At 43.0% G+C, this 19,396-nt stretch overlaps 1 protein-coding gene across 1 annotated transcript in view; it reads right to left on the bottom strand.

The window, feature by feature from the left end:
* Positions 1-19,396, bottom strand: part of LOC113405355 (paired box protein Pax-5) — a 220,953-nt gene that overhangs the window by 102,699 nt on the left and 98,858 nt on the right. The window contains exon 7 of the mRNA XM_026646498.1: positions 9,052-9,181. Within this exon, the coding sequence (XP_026502283.1) occupies positions 9,052-9,181 (130 nt within the window). The remainder of the gene's footprint in view (positions 1-9,051; positions 9,182-19,396) is intronic.

Genomic DNA, 19,396 nt, shown 5'->3' with positions numbered 1-19,396 from the left:
AATGTTGACGTTTCGGATTTTGTCCCAATTGAGGATGAATTTTTTTATTTTATTTTCAAAACCTTGGCATTTTTCAGGGGATAGAAAATCCATTTTCCAACCCCCTCTTATTAGTACAGAAGGGACTACAAACAAATAGCAAGTAATTCCCTACCCCACAGATCTTGCACTCTTAGACAAGACACACAAAGCAAGTGTTGTTAGCCCATTTTTCAGATTGGGAATTAAGGCATACCAGGCTTGTTCAAGGTCACACCAGAAGCTGGTGGCAGAGCTGGGAACTGAAGCCAGATTTTATGAGGCATAGGGAGTACCTTTAACCACATGACCATCCTTCCTCTCTAAATGCTTTCAAAAAATTCAAGCTTCTGTAAATGTTCTTTATGGGCTAAATCTTGATTGCAAATGAAGTCAATGGCAACTCTTCATTGTTCTCTATGAGACCAGGGTTTGACCTGAAATTAACAACTATGAAAAAATGACCTTCAGAATCAACTAGATAAAAATATTTAATAATTCTTTAAATAAAAGTATACAACTAAAACCAATGGGTATTTTCCTCAGTGATCAGATATTGCAGTTTCGACAATAATTTTCCCAGCACTATTAGGTCTGTTCCACTTTTGCACTTGACATTTATGAAATTAGGACCCTGTGCCTACATTTTTTGTACACCTAATCCACGCATTGACTTCACTGGGAATTTTGAGTGTGCAAGGATGGCTGAAAAGTCCTATTTTTTTAGGTATTGTTCAAAAATAAATGGGAGTTTTTAATTTTATTTTATTTTCACGTTATATTTTCAATTTGACATGAAAAGTAATTTAGCTGTCTCAGATCATCATCAAAAAAGGGGTCATAAAAGGCAGGTGAGATAAGGTGCTCTACCTAAAAGATAAATAGCCCTTTCTTAGCTACCTTGGCATCAATCCCAGAGGCTATATAAGGGTTGAAGAGAGCTGCACTCTATCAGTTGGTTAAACTTTTTCTGTTTTCAGCATGACCAGAATAAAGAAAAGGTAAACTTACCTCCCCCCCCCAAAAGGCAGTGATTCTGTTATGATATGAGGGAAGCCTGTCTGCAGTCATTCAAGCCAGAACAAAGCAAGGCAGTATTTACTTTAGCAACCCTATGTAAGAGTTTATTCCATGACAATTGCATACCCTATTTCATGTCAATTACTTACTTGGTCTAGTTAGGTATTTATACTTCATCCAGCACCGCAATACCTCAGCTCCTTATAAACATGAAACATTTATATTTCTCTAATTTATATTTAAAATATATATATTTAAAACCAATAATTATGAATGAGCCAGATCCTAAGAGAATGGAAATATCAATGACAGACAAATGGAAGAAAAGGAGGGTTTAGTTAAAGATCTCTTATGCATTTCCCTTTCCTCCTAACACACATTCCCAGAAGATGTTTTGGGATATATTCACTAACGGTGATAGTAGCCTTTTGAGATCCTAACTCAGAGGCGTTTTTATTCCTAGGGGCAGATGTAAAACATGTTATCTTCTGGTAGGAGGTTAGAAAAGGAAGATTTAAAAAGCTTCAAGGGGAAAACCCCCAACTGGGAAGTTTTCTTTCATCCTTTAGGATTTCTAAGGAATGGCCAATCACAGAGACATCAACAGGAGATGGAACTAGTAAAACAATGGATACCAAGGTGACCTCATCTGTATACTCTACATTCCAGCACTTACAGTGCTTGTCAGGTGAACACACTCCTAGCTCCATGGATTTCAATGGCGCTATGGCCATTTACATCCGCAGCAGATCTGCCCCCAGATATCAGTTTTGGATCAATACCATGGGGGAGGGGGATGAAGCATACCATGTACCTTTCCCCCCAGAAAATGTGGCTAGAATAAATCCTCTTTGGATCACGGCCTTCTCAGATCACACAAGACACTGAGTGATTTATGTCCTAAAGGAACAAACAAGAATATACTAATAATTTAGCATGTATCCCAGAATGGTGCTTTTACTAGTACATTCTTTACAATATTTTATTTGGTTACTTAGGGTGAGGTTTTCAAAAAGCACTCAATGGTGGCCTAACTTTGCTCCCTTTAAAGTCAATAGGAGTGGGACCGGTTAGCTCCGGTTTGACACCCTTAGATTTTTTGTGCACTCATCCTGGGCTCCGGGAGCTTTACAACCCTTCAAACACAACCATGGCTCACACACGATTGATTACCCTTCCCAACACCACAAAAGCTAGCTTTGATCATAAAAATACCCTGAAACTAGACCAGTGCATCACCCAAGCATCAACCTATCCAGAGGCTTGAGGAAAAAGGGTAACTTTACAGCATGCCCAGAAAGTTAACCATGGTTAAGGCCCAGGACTGGGTTGCGGGAGACCTGTGTTTGATTCCTGGTTCTGCCGCAGACTCCCTGTCGATCTTGGGCAAGTTGCCTCCGTAGGGGAGACCGAGTCTAATCTGTAATGATTTAAAAATGCAAGTGGCATGAGATCAGCCTGGGGGTTGTTTTCGGCATCACCGTCCGTTTTAAGCACTTTCCATCCGGTTCGCTGTTTGGAAAGCTCGCCAGGCCTGCTACCTGCCTACCATACTGCTCGCAGCATTAGAAATGATAAACAAGCATTGAAATGCAACAAAAGCTTTGGCAAAACACTGGCACATAAACAGCAGCCACTGCCTGTCAGGATGAATAAGACATGAAGCAGGCTAGAGATTAATGAGACAAAGCTACCGAATAAATTGAGGCATTGCTGGAGTAACAAAACAGTCCGGTGAGGGATCAGGTAACTACAGTCTTTCGTCGTAGATCCCAGGATAAATACAGGTCCTTCGCATTACATGTGTTTCCTTTCATTTTGCCACGTTCACTTCATATTAATATAAACCTGGCAACATATACGGGAATATCGATTGTGAGAAATATGTATGTTATTTGTATTCGCTTTGTACGCTTGGATCTATGGAGAAATAGCTAGTTGGTATAATATACTATACTAAGGGTATCGGAGACATCTGCATAAATAAACACAGAGTTGAGTTTACTAAAACTGGAGTAGTGCACTTAGCCAGGTGCATTTTCCTTGCGTTCCCTACATTAGGTTTGGTGGCCCAAGTCCCTCACTACAAGCCCACAGCGGATAATTTAACATGACTGCCATTCAGTGATTCCCTCCTCCCCTGCCCTTTGTGTGTGTCACCACGTTTTTCAAGGGGACTGTGCTCCTAGCTTTGTTCTTTTTTCTCTCTCCCTTGCCATCAGGAAGGTGGACACATGGAGCGTTGTGGGGACGCTCCCTTCTAAGCTGACTACACCACATCTGGTTTGGGACCACTTGGAGGATTCCAGCACAGGATTCTCTTCTGCCTCGCTCCTCCTGCAGTTGTAGACACCCGCGCAAAGTGCATATAAAATGCTCCCGTTCTGATCGGGTAGAATTTTTTTCCTACTCTGCACTGGGGTCAGTGACTACACAGCCCCAAAGCAGTTCCAGTACCGCTATTATGCTACATAGAGAGAAAACCTAAGTCCAACGTTTCTAGCTCTACCTTTGCCGCAGCCTGGAAGGGAAGCTAAGGAAGGGTTAGTTGGTCTTGAATGCTTCTGGTGAGGTAAATGACAAGGTTCCTCTGTTCTGCTGAGAAAACAAAACCGTAATCTGCCTTGGATGCTTTGTTTTAAGCGTCCTCTTTTAACTGAATGATAGACTTTGTGTCCGCTCCCACTAAAATGAAATGTTCTTATTTGGCTCCTTTGCTAGGCCAGTCGACAGTTGAATCCAGTCACTTCTGGGCACTGCTAATGCAAACTGACTCTCCAACCAGCTGCAGTCAGGACTGCCTGTGGATTTGTCAATCTGTCCTCTGTGCTGTATTGGAGAGCCGAGCGGAGGTGTCAATTTCAGCGCCACTTTGTCCTCTCAAAGTGATAGCGACCAAGCTGAAGTCAGCAAGCTGGAGCGGAGAAAATGCATCTGCAGGTAATTAGTAACAATCAGAAGCTGCTCTGAAACTGCTGACTACAGCAGTAATGGGCTAGGCACATGTCATTGGCTTGCAAATGGAGAGCGTGCTTATGAACCATGGCAGCAAGCAGTAAGAGAAGGAATTTTTTTAACTTAATATTTAATGTGGCATAAAAACGATGGAGAGAAATCAGGTGGTTCGCTAATCAGATGGTTAGCCAGCGGTCCATAACACAGGGGAGTCTGTGGATGAAGCAGTGCTGAGAACGGTCATCAACAATTCCTTTTGCCATAACTTAGACCTATTTTTAAAGGCATGTGCTGGTATGAATGCCAATGTTTAAGCAGTGCTTTTTATTCAAATGATATCACTGCCAATTTGATCTACCAGTCTGCTCGGAAATGTGAACCTCACACTTCACATCAACAATTACACAGAGGATCTTTCACATCTCATTTCTCAGTGTTGCTTTGCTGTCCAAACCATGGTCTTGGAATAAGAACAATGAAAAACTGTGATCATAATTCACTTATCTCCTTAGTTCTCAGCCTATTTTCCATTAAACTGCTTTATGAGATGGCTTAAAGACTCACAATATGAACTAGACGTCGGTCAGTTTGCAAACAGAAGCCCAGCAATGTCCCTGGACTTTTTCATAAGAACTGCTGAAGCTTGAACTGCAGATCTCAGCCTATCAAAAGAACCAGATTAGTTTTCTTGGCCACAATAAAACCTATTTCTCAAACTCTCATGAGTATATATTTCAAGATCTTCATCCTGGAATATGGGGTTTTTTAAGCACCCTGCACATTAATGGCCTACTGTATGCTGAAACATGGGCCATTGGTCTGCTTCACACAAAACAGAAAGATTCCCTATAAAAATGATGATTTCAATCAAAGATTTCTGCTGGAGTTTACCATTCACTTGTCAGTTTTTTAAATATAAAACTGTCCTTGGGTCTCCCAACAACGAAGTTATTATAACAAGCATGTTTATTATATAGTGACATATGTTGGAACACCAACTAAAAGCAGCAAAGACCAGACTTCAAAAGCTCAGTGGTTTGGTACACTTAAACACCAAGGTTTGAATGCTTTGCTGACCTTTATCTAAACTACCTTAAAATCTTAGGTCTGCAAAACTGAGCTGGAAGTCTTCGAAGGACAAGCCTTCTTGTAAGATTTTCAGTACTCTAGGTCCTTGCTTTCAGTTAGGCAGGAAACACCACCAGACAGATTCTCTCCTTATTTCACCCGGAACCCGACAGTGCAGAAGCGTGCAAAAACTATCAAGAATTAAAAGTTAGCTAGACGTCTTTGAACCTCAGGAGAGGCTGAAATTCAGCTTGGTTCTTACTTAATCTGAACCAATTTGCTCATCTCTAAAACTACAATATTAGTATCATTATTATTGATTGTCCAAAGCACGGTAGTTTGTGATTCAGGTACTAGTCTGGGACTCAGGTGATCTGGGTTTAATTCCTAGTTGTGCTGGAGACTTCTTCCTCTGTGAGTCAGTTTCCCATCCATAAAACAGGGGTGATAAGAGTGTCTCCCTCCCATCTTTTCTCTGTCTTGTCTATATAGATTGTAAAGTGTTGGGACTGTCTCTTTCTATGTGTATGTACAGCACCTATCACAGTGGGCCCTGATCTTGTCTGAGGCTTCATGATACACCATAATACACCTAGTGATATTACCAAAAAAATGAAATATTTTAGCCATATGGATTTTTCTGATAAATCAAAAATACCCAAAAAAGATTGCACGTATTACTGGAACTCTAATGTGAATCCCTTTATAAACCCAGACATTTGACAGTAAACTCCAGTGTGATAAGAATTATATACCTCACCCTTCCTGAAACACTTGTGTTGTTATGGTTCTCTCTCACGTCTAAGATCAGGGACAGAATTTTTCTAGGCTTTGTAAAAATAAAACCGACAGATTGATTCAACTTCTTAACATTACTTATAACTTCGCATAAGAACTCACATTTGGTTCTAGCTTAAACAAAACAAGTAGCGGCTTTTCTAGAGTCCCTAGACCCTATTTTAGTAAATATTGCTGACTAGTCTTCACAGATAAGTAAATAAGCCCATAAAAAGAATGGCCAGTTTATCACTATAGGATCGTGGGGAGGAAATGGATTGCAGGTCTGGACATTCTGGATGCACTGCAGGTCTGGACACACATTCCTTACTTGGGCAAACTCTCCTTGGAGTAAACAGGAGTTTTGCCTGAGTAAGAATTACAAGACTGCAGTTTCTCAGGGGAGGCAGCCCTATTAATAGGGCTTGTGCTAGGGCATACAGAGAACACTCCCTGGGAAAGGTTTGCTTTACAATCCTCCCATTACACAAAAGGGCTAGGTGGGAATAGGAAGGAGTGCTGCTTCTAAGAGGCAGGAAAATATGCAGGGACACAGGAACTGTCCTGCCAGAGCATACAAGTGGTCCATCCAGTCCAGTATCCGGTCTCCAACAGTGGCCAGTACTGGCTGCTTCAGGGCAAGATGCAAGTATAATGTGCCATAATGGACAACTGCAGAATAATTGACGCAAGTTTCTTCCCAGCCCCAGGCAGCTGGTGGTTGGTTTATGCCCTGAACCAGAAGGCCTATATCCCAGTTATTTTTTTTATCCTATCTGGTGGGGGATCTGATTACCCATATAAGGAGCTGTTCTTTTGGGGGAGCCTGAGCCAAAGCCCATTCAAGTACATGGGAGTCTTTCCATTGACTTTAGCAGTTTGGATGAAATCCTTGGACCCTACTAAATTCTTAGTGTCTGGGATATCTTGTTGCAGTAAGAACAGGAGTACTTGTGGCACCTTGGAGACTAACACATTTATTTAACAAATACATTTAAAAAATTTGTCAGTCTCGAAGGTGCCACAAATACTCCTCATTCTTTTTGCTGATACAGACTAACATGGCTGCTACTCTGACACTCTGAAACTTGTTGCAATAGGTTCTACAAGTTAATTGTGAGGGGTGGAGAATGTACTTCCTTTTGTTAATTTTTGTCTAGCAAGCTGGGGAGTAAATCTACACTGCCTCAGCATGCCGGGCACTAACTGTCCATATGGACTCGGTTACAGCAGCACACTACAAGTTCCCCTGTTTGAAACAGGGGTAGGCCAATGAGCACTAGGGAACTTTTGGTGCATGGTACGCTAGTGCACTGTAGATTAACACCCCAGCTTGTCACTCAACTAACTCCCCATCTAGACAAGCCCTTAGTCTTTCATAGTGCCCATCCTATCACTGGCAAAGTGTAGGGCTCAGGTAGGTAGATATTCACTCAACATCCTCTCTGGGGAAGGCTGATGCAAAGAAATATTTACCCCCTCTGCATTGTTCTTATCCTCCTTAATTGCTCCTTGGTGATCCACCTAACATCTCTGATTTTCTCAGCTTCAGAGAATTTCTTGTTACTCATTTCTCTTTTTTCAGCCTAATTTGCTTCTTACATTCTCCTTTAGCACCCATCACCTTAGCATTGAAGTGCTGAGCACCTGCAGGTAAATTAGACCTGCACAATGCACTTCTATTCTGTTCTACGGAGATGCTTACCCTGCTCCCATCACCATGCTATTGAGAACCTCCCAATAGTGCATCAAGCAGTCTGACCAACACATGCCACTCGTTTGTTCTCCCCGCTTCTAGGAAGTTCTGCCTTTTTCCCTTATGGTGAGCGAACTGTGCTCTCAGGGCTGGATCCAGTGCCCGTTAAAGTCGATGGAATGACTCCCCTTGAATTCAATGGGCATTGGCTCCGATCCTAAAAGCAATTCGATTTGTCTGATCTGCCACGGCAATCCCTGGCTCTGGCAGTGACCTGTACCCGATGCTTCAGAGGAAGATGTAAGAGGCTCTGTAGTGAGCATTTATGGAACAACCTGGCCAGAGGGAACACTGCTCCTAACTCCATCACTCAGAGTTTGCCTTATGTACTGAAGCATGATGATTTATAGTCCCGCCAATATATATGTGTATATATAGGTATATCCTACTTACTAGAAATGTGGATTTCCTCATTAACCATATATGATATGATCTTATTTGAATCCTGCTAAGCTCTGGGCAATAAGTTCCCCAGGTTGATTCTGCATTGCGCAGAAGTAACTCTGCATTAACTTGTGTTTTCAAAATTGTTCACAGACGCTGCACGACTGCCGTGCTTTCAAGACAAGATGGAAGCAGCCTAAATATGTCACAACATTCTGCTCAGCAGCTCAGGCCCAGATCTTCAATGGTATTTAGGCACCTAATTCACATTGATTTCAATGGGAGTTAGTGCCTAAAATCCTTGGAGGACCTGGGCCAAAATGAAACTCCACAGGAGGCAAAATGGAGGAAAATCTGAGGCTGAAATTTGGACTGTCACCAAGTGTCATGAAAAAAAAAACAAAAGAAAAAGTTTAAGGGTAGGTAAAATACACCCTTGAGTTCTAGAGGCTCATGTACTAAGCTGTGAGTGATTCTTACGGGAAATATTTTGAGATTCTATTGCATTTTGTGCAGTCTAGTCCCAAGTGATGTAGCTGACTCAGTCAACGAATGTTATCAAAATCTAGTGGCCGCTGGTCCCAAACCTCCTCTCAATGGCTATGACTGTTACACAAATACAGTTGACTTAATACTACTATAATGAATCATTGCTTCTTTTAAACGCCGAACCCTACAGCAAGAGTGGAATTCCAAAAGTGGTCCAAAGCATCTGTATTTGGAGGGATCAGATGCACCAGAAATTCAATCTGATCTGAAATGCCATCAAAATTCAGGCCAGTCGCAAATGCCAAACACTTTCATGATAAACAACCTGCAACACCCAAAGCAGAGACAACTCCTCACTTTTTGTGACGTGTTGGTACTCAGGGTTTAGATTTGGAGGGCCAGAGCCTCCACAGGTGCAAACTGGTCTCGCTCTATTCTGAAAAGAATAGTGACACTTCTGTTTATGTCTCTCTTATAAATGGCAGTGAGTTGCCAGGAGCAGCAAAATACCATTCAGCTTTTCCCCCAGGTGGTCAACAAACTCATTCTTTTTCAACATATATCAGGCTCCCAAGCTGTCTTACCTGTCACGATAGGGTAGGATTGTGGTCCTGGAACACTAGCTCCTAATTCTGCTGAAGTAGGGCTTGTTAAATTGGCCTTCATATCATCTAATCCGCCAGCTAATGATGCCATGGCTGAGTATTCTGTCGTCTGGAAAAGGAAGCAAGAGATACCTCAGAAATAGTATATCTGATATTCGACAACCTTTTTCTGATACATGCAGTATAACACAATTACGTACAATGCAAAAAAAACAAACAACCCTAAGCCTTTTGTTCTATCAGATTAGCCATGTGAAAGGCAAAGAACATTTAAAGTGTGCTGCTAAATCTGTCATTAGTAACCCACACTACGTGTGTCTTATCTTTGTCTCTGCTGCTTTAGTAGAACAAAAAATGTTGTTGTTTTTTACTAAAAGGATCCAAGATTATTATAGTTAAGCAACAAAATCTTTCAGTGTGGCAGCATCTTGTAGACCAAAGTTGGTGACTATGACTGTTGAGAGTAAGTCATTTGCCTGTTACAGTTAAGTAATAGTTCATGGTAACACAATCAAAATGTTCTCATTCCACTAATCACACTTGTAGAGAAAGACATGCCTGAAGAGAAGATGGAAGCAGAAATGTTTTGCAACCACATCCCACTGAAGAACACAGTAGTTCCTTCCAGGGCAAATTGTAAGCAATAAAGCATACTTAGGCAAACCTAGTTACTGCAAGCAGGGGCTCACGGACAGCCTTGGCACCACATCTCCCCAAGCATTTCCAATGCCAAATTTATTTTAAAATAAATAAGATCGAGTGTCACCTGGGAATATTAAAGATCCACCGATCTCATATGGGAAACTTTAAACGTCTGGGGCCAGAGCCTCCGATGGCTCCACCGAAGTAAGATTGACAACGTCCATTGATGCCTTTGAAAGCCAATGGAGCTCTGACAGTTCCCAGCAGCTGGGGATCTGGCCCTATATTTAGAAAGGATTCTGCGTATGTGGCAGAACGTTTATCTGCATTTCCCTCCTCCCGTAATTTTCAGGGCCATTTACACAAAACTAGAATCTGCTTTTTTTGAGTTCATCTTCCCTCAACGCCATGATCCCTTATTTGTGAGATTATAACCCTGTGCAGAGCAATCGGGGGTTATGATTTCAATGAAGAATAAGTAGTAGGAGCAAATAAACTTAAAAATTGGGGTGATTTAGCACTGCCCTACTGCAGTTTAAGCCACTGTAACCGCATTGCAACACTGGAGTAATGCAGTGGTGAAACAGGCCCCGTATATTTTCAAGGCACTCTATAAATTCCTTTTAAAATGTTAATAATGTAAGGAGCAATGCAGAAAATATCTTGTGTAAACATGATTGCTCCTAAATACAAGATTTTTTCCAAAGTTATCGGCGAGACATGAGATGGTTTCAGTGCATGGTCTGAGACAGAAAGCTCAGCTTGGGGTTTGGCATAAATATCAGGGTTTGTCTATACTTGTGTCTCTGTAGCACAGTTGTTATTAAAATTAGCAGGAATTCATACCGATAACCCGTAATGGCAGGTTCACGGTAACAGAGGCAAGCTCCTCTTGAAGAGTAGGCTTCAGACGCAAGCGGCACAAGGCGCCAGGGTCACCCGGCATCATGACGGGCTGCCCCCAGGGAGCACTTGCCGGAGGGCGTGCCACATATTTTTTCCAAGTTTACCACTACTGGTGTCATCATCGTGGTATCTTGCCAGAGAATCAATTGTGTGATACTCTCTGGGTTCAAGATTTTTCAGCCAGGTGAAAATACTAAAGCATAACTCCACGTGTCCTGTCTCCTTCATTCTTCAGAGTCTTCTGTGCCCCCTTGAGTCTGAAACGCTCCTTGTCTCGACACATCTGTGGGTGCGCCTATCTGCTCACCAACACTTCCTCAACAGCGCTGCGTACGCCACTACTTCCACTCCACAGCATCCATGCCTTCATCTTCTCTAGCCTTGATTATTAAAACCCTATCACATCCCCTAATCCTTCAGAGGGTCCTAAAGACCACTGCCGATCTTCTCATGGTGTTGCCTTGTAAGGATGCACAGTGCCTTTGAAAGCTAATTTGCTGGAGTAATAAGCAGTCTGGGACTGTGTGAGCAGTTTGGCACAGGGAAACCCTGACTTCTTGAAGTCATGTTGTGCTTTAGCATATTCTGAAAAGGAGAAGAGAGCACACAAAATTTCCGCCGAAAAAGTAGCATTTATTTAATACGTGCTGTTACAGTAGAGTACATAGATCTGCCCTGTTCAGTGGTTACAATCCTTCTTTCACTAGAAAGAATTGAAGTTAATTATAATGTTGAGGACAGTTCACTTAAAGGCACAGTACTGCTGCAGCTTAATGCTTACCTATAGAGCTTCGGGTACGTCTGCACTGCAATCACAGCTGTGACTGTAGCAGGTGCAGACATAGTTTTAATCTAGCTAGATCAGGTACCAATAGCAGCATGGGTTTCAGCATGGGATGAACAAGCCCATCCGGGATCCTGGGTATGTATTCGGACAACTAGCCCATGCTGAAGTCTGTGCTGCCATGACATCACTGCTAGCGGTACCCAAGCCAGCTAAAGTTGGTTCTGATAGATCTACTCCTGCTGCAAGCACACCTCTCTGGCTGTGGTGCCGACAAACCCTGTGATGAGTCTAACGAGCACCATTAACACTTTGTAAAAACAGTTATAGTCTGAAGCTGCCTGATGTAAAACATCAAGCTGTGCCAACACACTGAGCCAAATTCAGACCTCGGATCAATGGATGCACTTCTATTGACCCACTTACAGCGGGTCTAAATTTGGCCAACCCTCAGCAATAATGCTACAGATTTCTATGCTAGCAGCATGGTTGCCACAGCTATTGCCACTGCACTTGCAACTGAGACGTTCACTGTCAGCAAAATGCAAGTTTTATGGGCCTGGGAACTGTCTACAAGGCTTATACATTTTACCTTTCTTCTCCTTTCACTTTATTGGACCTACAACCTCTAGTAACTGGTTTTGGAACAAGGAATATCAGGATTAGACCTCACACTAACTATAATTACCCAAAAACATAAGGGCAAACAAGGCTTATCAAACCAGGAGACATCTTCTATACTCCCAGTAATAGAAGCCTTAAACTTTGTACAAGAATTAGTACCAATAACTACAAACTTTTACTGTAGCTAAGAGTTTTTGCACAGAACTCACTGTCTGCCCAAGACTTTCCAAGGCTGTGACTCAAACAGCCTTGGAAAGTCAGCAGGTGCTTCCCCACCCCTTCACTTCATGTCTGTAAAGATGCATCTAGTGCCAATGTTGCCCTTTTCGACCACAGCTTAGAAAGCTTATTGATAACTTCCTAACTGTAGGACAACGGAACAGTAGGACAATGGAACCGACTGCCCTGGGAGGTCATGCAAGCTCCTTCACTGGACGTTTTCCAAAGGAGGCTGGAGCCATCTGTCTTGGATGGTTTAGACCCAACAAATCCTGCATCTTGGCAGGGAGTCTTGATGACTCTTGCGGTCCCTTGTAACCCTATGGGTCTGGGATGCCTATCTTAGCATATAAAATAGGATCTATCCAGGAGTTTTGAGACACCTTCTGCAGGTTGGAACAATTGAAGCTACTACTGGCTTTAAGGAAAAAATGGGTGGAAATTCATCACTAACTCAGCCCAGGATGTCAGAATAAGGAGGAAGCAAAGGTGGCTTTAGGTCACTTATGAGCCTTCCATGTTCTGGGGCTGGCTAGCCTGCCACAGGTTAGAGCAGCCTCAGCATGGTCCAAGCTTGCACCAATCTAGGGCCTCAGGGGCTCTTTCAGCGGCTGGGAGTAGCCAGAATACAGTGGTGTTCCAGCCATGCCCCAATTCGCAGGGAAATGCTCTTGACACTCACCCTACACCAGGAGCTGCGGGATGATACAGAGCCATGACACCACTGGGGAGCCCCCTACATTGTGGAAATTCCTCTGGAGCTGTGACTGCCAACTTTACAGGCCTGTTGTTATGGCCTGGCCAGCACGAAGGCCCAAACTGAGCCATCCGCCAGCAACACCTACCCATGTTTGTTGGTACTCGAGGCAAGAGGAATATGGATAAAGCCTCAGTCAGATAAAGCATAGTCCTTTATCACATCATCAGTAACACAGCTGCCTGCTGGTCAATGGCTTTTCCACTTATCCCCTCAGATAGCAATGTGTCCAAACAGAGAGAGAAGAACATTAACTGCTGTATGGGTTTTCCCCAAAACAGCAGCTGCTAGGAGACTCTGGCTACATGGCAGCACTCTTGATGGTGCCCACTACTGTGCTCAGCGTTCCTGCGTTTCGTGGCAGTGCGCTCCATATGCGCATGCCTAGCATGTGCTGGTACCAGGCCAAGACAGCTGTGATGAAATGAACAACGCCCATCTTGTGCCAGGTTTAGACTGGCATTTACCACTGTTCGTATGGTTTTGGAAACAGAAAGTACAATAGTCCTGGAAAAAGCAGTTCACACTGCAGAGCTGTAGGGTATGTTATACAACAACACGCCAGTTAAACAACTGGAGCCAACATTTGCCTCAATAGAAGCTAAGAACTTGGAGTACAGAGCAGAAAGAGAGCCTCTATTTTATAAACCCAACAAAAGAGTCCAAACTTAAATTCCCCTCATTCCCTGCAGAACCCAGGTGCATTAAGCTCTGGGGCTGATTATAATTATTATTACTTCATACAGCAGCATTGTGGGTCCAGCTCTTCACAAACAAGTAAAAACAGGGGATCCTCTGCCCCGCCAAGCTTAACACACACATGCATGGCAAAGAGACACACAGAAAGAGCAGGCAGTCCTAATAACACTGATGGTTCCAAGTCAGTCCCTAAAGAAAAGATTAGCTTCTGTGTTCTGCAGTTGGGGCTGGTATTGGAACACTAGAGCCTTCGACGTGCATGTAACCACCACTGAACAAAACAAGGGCTTTGTCATTGACTCACATGGGGTGGGCCTTTTATCATCTTTTCTGCTCCCTCTTCCACGCACACAGCGCATCACTGCCATACATCCCACCATGAAGCCAAAAAAGGCAAAGCTTGCTAAACTAACAACTCTTGGAGGGGCCTTTCCTCTCACCATCAAGAATGAAGATCCTTCCTCCTCCTGAATCTTGTGACTGTATCAGAAATTCATCCCTACTGACCCTAACCATTGATTATTCATAATTAGTTGCCAAAAGCCTTAGTTACATTCTAGAATTGTGCTGCCGTGGGGACTGATCATTAATCTAAGAATGTTACTCCTTTGGCTTTTGCTAGTTGCAACACAGCCCCATGGTCTTTGGACTAGGAATAGCCAGGGAAAGAAAATACCCAACCTACCCAGGTACAACCAAAGAACCCCTGCATAATCGGGGAAACCCAACCAGCTTGACACCTGAAAAAGCATGAGTCGGGTGTTTGGTACCCTAAGAAATTACCTGAAAAATGACTGCCTGGGGTTGCACCAAGTATTGTCTCATCAGCATGGAGCACCACTGCCATAGCATGAAGGAGAAAGAAAACACAGAAATGTAAGAAGGAGAATATATAAAAGGAGAGCAGTGAGAAAAAAAAAGCTTCTGAACTATAATGTAAGATTTCTCTCTGCATCCCTCTCCCCCAACCCATCTACATCAGGAGGATGGGATGTTGTATATGCTGCAGATTGACTAACAGTAGCAACCTGCCTGGTGCATCCATGCCTGAGAGATAGGCATTCTGTCTAAAGGGAAACGAACAAAGAGACACCACTGTCTGAACTGAATAAGGTCTGTCTGTAACAACGCCGCCACCAGCAGCACCAGAGACATTCTGCATATATGCAGGAAGTCACAGGCCAAGTGTTTGTATTTACATTTGATCAGAGGACATAGTTGATGCACTTTGTTTACAAACAGTTAATTCTTACAATACCTGTTTGATAAAAGTAGTACCAGGCCTCTTGTACAAAAGGGAAACTGAGGCACAGAGTGCCAAATTTACTGCTGGCACAGGTAGGCCAGTCCCATTGCCTTTAATGGAGTGGTACCTTCTTATGCGTGTAGCCAACTGGGCTCAGAGAGTTTAAGTGACTTTCCCAAAGTGATAAAAATCAGGAGCAGAGCCTGGAACAGTCTGGGTTTCTTGACTCCACCCTCAGAAGAAAACAGCAGTTTTCCCCAGTGCTACTCTTCCAGTCCCCAAGAAGTAAAGGATTTTCCCTGACAGCTGCCAACCTCTTATTGTGTATACTTCCACCAGTACGCAAACAGCTTTCATGTGCCTATGTAATCCTGCCCACTTCAGGATGATGAGGAAATGCATAAGCTTTCCACATGCTCTAGGGCCTTTGGAAAAAAACACAATCACTAGCCATTTTTGCTAGTGATACTCCTGCTGGCTTCCATTTCTCTGCTTCACTTTCAGGGTTAGATTCTCAGCTGGTGTAAACTGGCACCAGCTTCACTGATGTCAACACAGCTACGCCGATTCACACCAGATGAGAACCTGGTCCTAAGTCCCTTTTCTGTTCTGTGACATGCCCAATCACTATTCTGTGTCATGAGAAGCACCTGGCCTAGATGTAGGGTGACCAGACAGCAAGTGTGAAAAATTGGGATGGGGGTGGGTGGGTAATAGGAGCCTAGATAAGAAAAAGACTCAAAAATCGGGACTGTCCCTATAAAATCAGGACATCTGGTCACCCTACCTAGATGCTGGGTGGAGGAGGAAAAGAAGTTGCAGAAGCAGGATGGTGAAGACTCAACCAGCACTTTGGTTTTAAGAACATCCTTCCTGTGACACATGCTTTCAGGCGATGGAAGCATGCTGTGGATTCTGGCCTTGGAGATACGGGTCAAATAATATTTTCAGTATCCTACATTCTAACCTTTCATTTAAAATAACCCTTTGATGCTGAAGACTGAAGACAGCTCAGAGGTTAGATTTCCTACCAGTACTTCTCCACTGGTTTCAAATTCACTCTGTATTCTTTTTTTACCATGAGATAGAACCAAAATTAGTAGCAATACACATCTCATTACCACAACTGACTTTCTACAGCAGCTGGCCAGTTCAAAATAGGCAAAGAATATTAACGCAGTTACCTACATTACTCTAATGGATACAGGTAAGGATATCATTTGCCTTTCTGAGTTGAGCTTTTCCACAGGCACTCCGTAGAAAGTTGTTTTTTCTGTACAGAGGCCTTTCGCTTATATCATGCATAGAGTTCTATGGAGCTGAAGCTCCTTGGATGATCCAAACTACTCAGTTGGGATTTTTCTGACCATGGCAGAAGTGGTATAATGTACATAGCTCTTATGTACTGTTCTTAATATGCTCTCATTGCACAATCATCTATGAGAGGTTGACGATGAATACATTTCAGCCATGTTCAAAGCATGTTAAACTATAGCACTGCAATACTCTCCCTATGCAGACTCTAGGACTTGGTTTTTATGTCCCAACTCCACTCCCGCCCCCAATTTTGGACTGTGACACCTCAGTTTTCTTCTTTATGTACCTTGACTCGTGGTCCTAGACTTCCAGAGAGTCAGCTTTCCTCAGTTATTTATGTCTACTTCCTTCCATTAGACAGGAAGGAAGGAGCCTTTACTTTTAATTTCCTTTGGTCTTTGAGCTACTTTTAATTCCTCTGTCCTTTCCTGCACCTATCTGGGGGAATATTTTGGTTGGACTGCCTGTGAAAGAGTACAGATCTTGTACTATGTGGTAAACTTCCACATTTAACACCTAAAGGGTTTTTTTTTAAACACTCCTTAGTGCCACACTAGGTCTTTTCCCAGTTTGTTTGTTGGAAAAAAGTGAAGGAAAATGAGGGATGGCAGCTTTGATACTACTACATTCAAGAGTTATTCTATGAATGAGCAATACACTAGTGCCGCTGGCCACGGCAGCTGTAGCTGGGGTGATATAGACCTTTGTGGGTGCACACTGAGTTAGGGTTGGTGAGAAAGAGTGCCTGTGGCCAACTTTCTCTTGAGTGATTTTCTTTTTGATGCAGTAATTGGAATTTTATTCCAGCGTAGCATACTAAGCGGGGGCCCAGGGGAAAGGTGGCTTCCCTAAAGTGTATGAACCCCGAACAAAGAAAGGTGAGTGAAAACTGGAATAGAACACCTGGCTAGAACACCTTCAGTCTCGTGTTATACTGGTTGGGATTATGTGATGTATTATTGTGATCCAGGTCGAGTGGTAGGGGGAAAAGTGCTAAAATTAAATGTTTTCCTTTTTTTCCCCTCCTACTTATTTTGCATTCTGAAAATATGTAACCTTGTCAGAAGACTAAGTGATGGGAGGAAAGGAAAGGGATGTCTCGTTTGCACTGGAAGTAACCTTTCAAAGGCGCTACACAGAACTCAGCTGGACACACGTGCTTTGCTTTTCTCAGCTGCTCAATATTCCAAACCACAACTCTAAAAAATTAAATAAACCAACTGATATTTCTTCATTCCTTTGTATTGTATAGGTGCCTTTTGTTGTGGGGAACACAGTAGTGCACTGATTTCCTTTCACACAATATGCTAGCAGGTTGAACTGTCAAAATACAAAAATAATCCAAGTGATTTGTTGTCTTTTTGTTGCTGTTTTGTGCATATAGAATCTGTCCTTTTGCCCTCCCTTTCAGCTAATGATGTGCAGTAAGATAAAGTGGTGCACACGGGGCCTTTCCCTCTAAAAAGCCACACTGCCGCTTCTTCTCTATCTTGTCAAGGATAGATGTTGACTTGGTGGTGTCATCACGGTGCATCATGAATGGTGTATGATAAGAAAATTCTGTGCCCAATTCTACATACTCATAGTTAACCTGGTCCCTTGGCTGGCATATTTTGTACAAGCACCTGGCACTCAACTTGGACATATCCAATTAAAAAAAAAAATCCACACACACCATGACTACAAGTGCTGAGACCAAAACACCTCTGAAAACTCACTGTTACTTGTTTCTCTCTTTCGTCCAACCCATGCTCAAGGATTCTTAGGGCACCTTCCACCAGGCAGTCGGCTAGCTGAAGTCTTTGGGGAAAAACAGACCTTCTTTGGAGCCTTCCAAGGGAAGTAGTGGGGTCAAAAGACATATCTGGCTTCAAGACTAAGCTTGATAAGTTTATGGAGGGGATGGTATGATGGGATAGCCTAATTTTGGCAATTAATTGATCTTTGACTATTAGCAGTAAATATGCCCAATGGTCTGTGATGGGATGTTAGATGGGGTGGGATCTGAGTTACTACAGAGAATTCTTTCCTGGGTGCTGGCTGGTGAGTCTTGCCCACATGCTCAGGGTTTAGCTGATCGCCATATTTGGGGTCGGGAAGGAATTTTCCTCCAGGGCAGATTGGCAGAGGCCCTGGAGGTTTTTCGCCTTCCTCTGCAGCGTGGGGCACGGGTCACTTGCTGGAGGATTCTCTGCACCTTGAGGTCTTTAAACCATGATTTGAGGACTTCAATAACTCAGACATAGGTCAGGGGTTTGTTACAGGAGTGGGTGGGTGAGATTCTGTGGCCTGCGTTGTGCAGGAGGTCAGACTAGATGATCATAATGGTCCCTTCTGACCTTAAAGTCTATGAGTTTATGAGACACACACACGGAATGGAGACTTGGATTTGGTCAACAAGATCTGCCTCCAGGCTCTTTTCCAAAACCAAAAGAACATCTCTAGGGTTTTCCTAGCTGCCCACCACCATCCACTGATCTAATATGGCTATGGAATTACTGTAATTTTCATTAGAAGGGCTAGAACTTAACATAGTCATGTCAGAGTGTCACAATGCAGGAAGAACAAACAAATAAAGGTAGAACTAACAAGCACTGGGCACACTTTCCACTGAAGCCCTATGTCAGACTCGCAAAGGGGGGGGGAAATGTAACGTTAGACATGGTTCAGAGACTTTAATCCAAAGCAGCTCTAATTAATCTCCCCAGCTTTCCAGAAGCCCAGTACCACATGCAGCTGTATGGGCATCAATGCACTTCTGTCTTAAATTTTATGGGAATGGAAATTTCATTGCAAAACCCTCCTCCTGACCTCCCCTGGATATGAACTGGGAAGGGAGCTGAAGAGCTGTATATCAAAACCTATTCGCTGTTATTATTTACATCGCATTTTCTACTCTGCCTAGCACTATCCCTGAACCCAATTCGTCTTTGGGGTAAATCCTATATACACAGTCCATCAGGGACGAACTCCAATTTCCCTTTGTTTTAGTCAACACTTGGTAGTGACTCTTTAGAAAGGGATGAAAGTTTGATTTCAAATGATGGAATCATCTTTTCTTACTATGACCAAAATATTTTATAAAGCTCTCTTTTATAAAATAGGTTTTAAAAAATTAACAGCTGTGCTT

This window comes from Terrapene carolina, unplaced genomic scaffold, assembly GCF_002925995.2.
Source record: "Terrapene carolina triunguis isolate 2854851 unplaced genomic scaffold, T_m_triunguis-2.0 Scaffold35098, whole genome shotgun sequence".
Lineage (NCBI taxonomy): Eukaryota > Metazoa > Chordata > Testudines > Emydidae > Terrapene > Terrapene triunguis.
The sequence above is the reverse complement of the archived record's forward strand: the minus strand, read 5'-3'. Positions and strand labels throughout refer to the sequence as shown.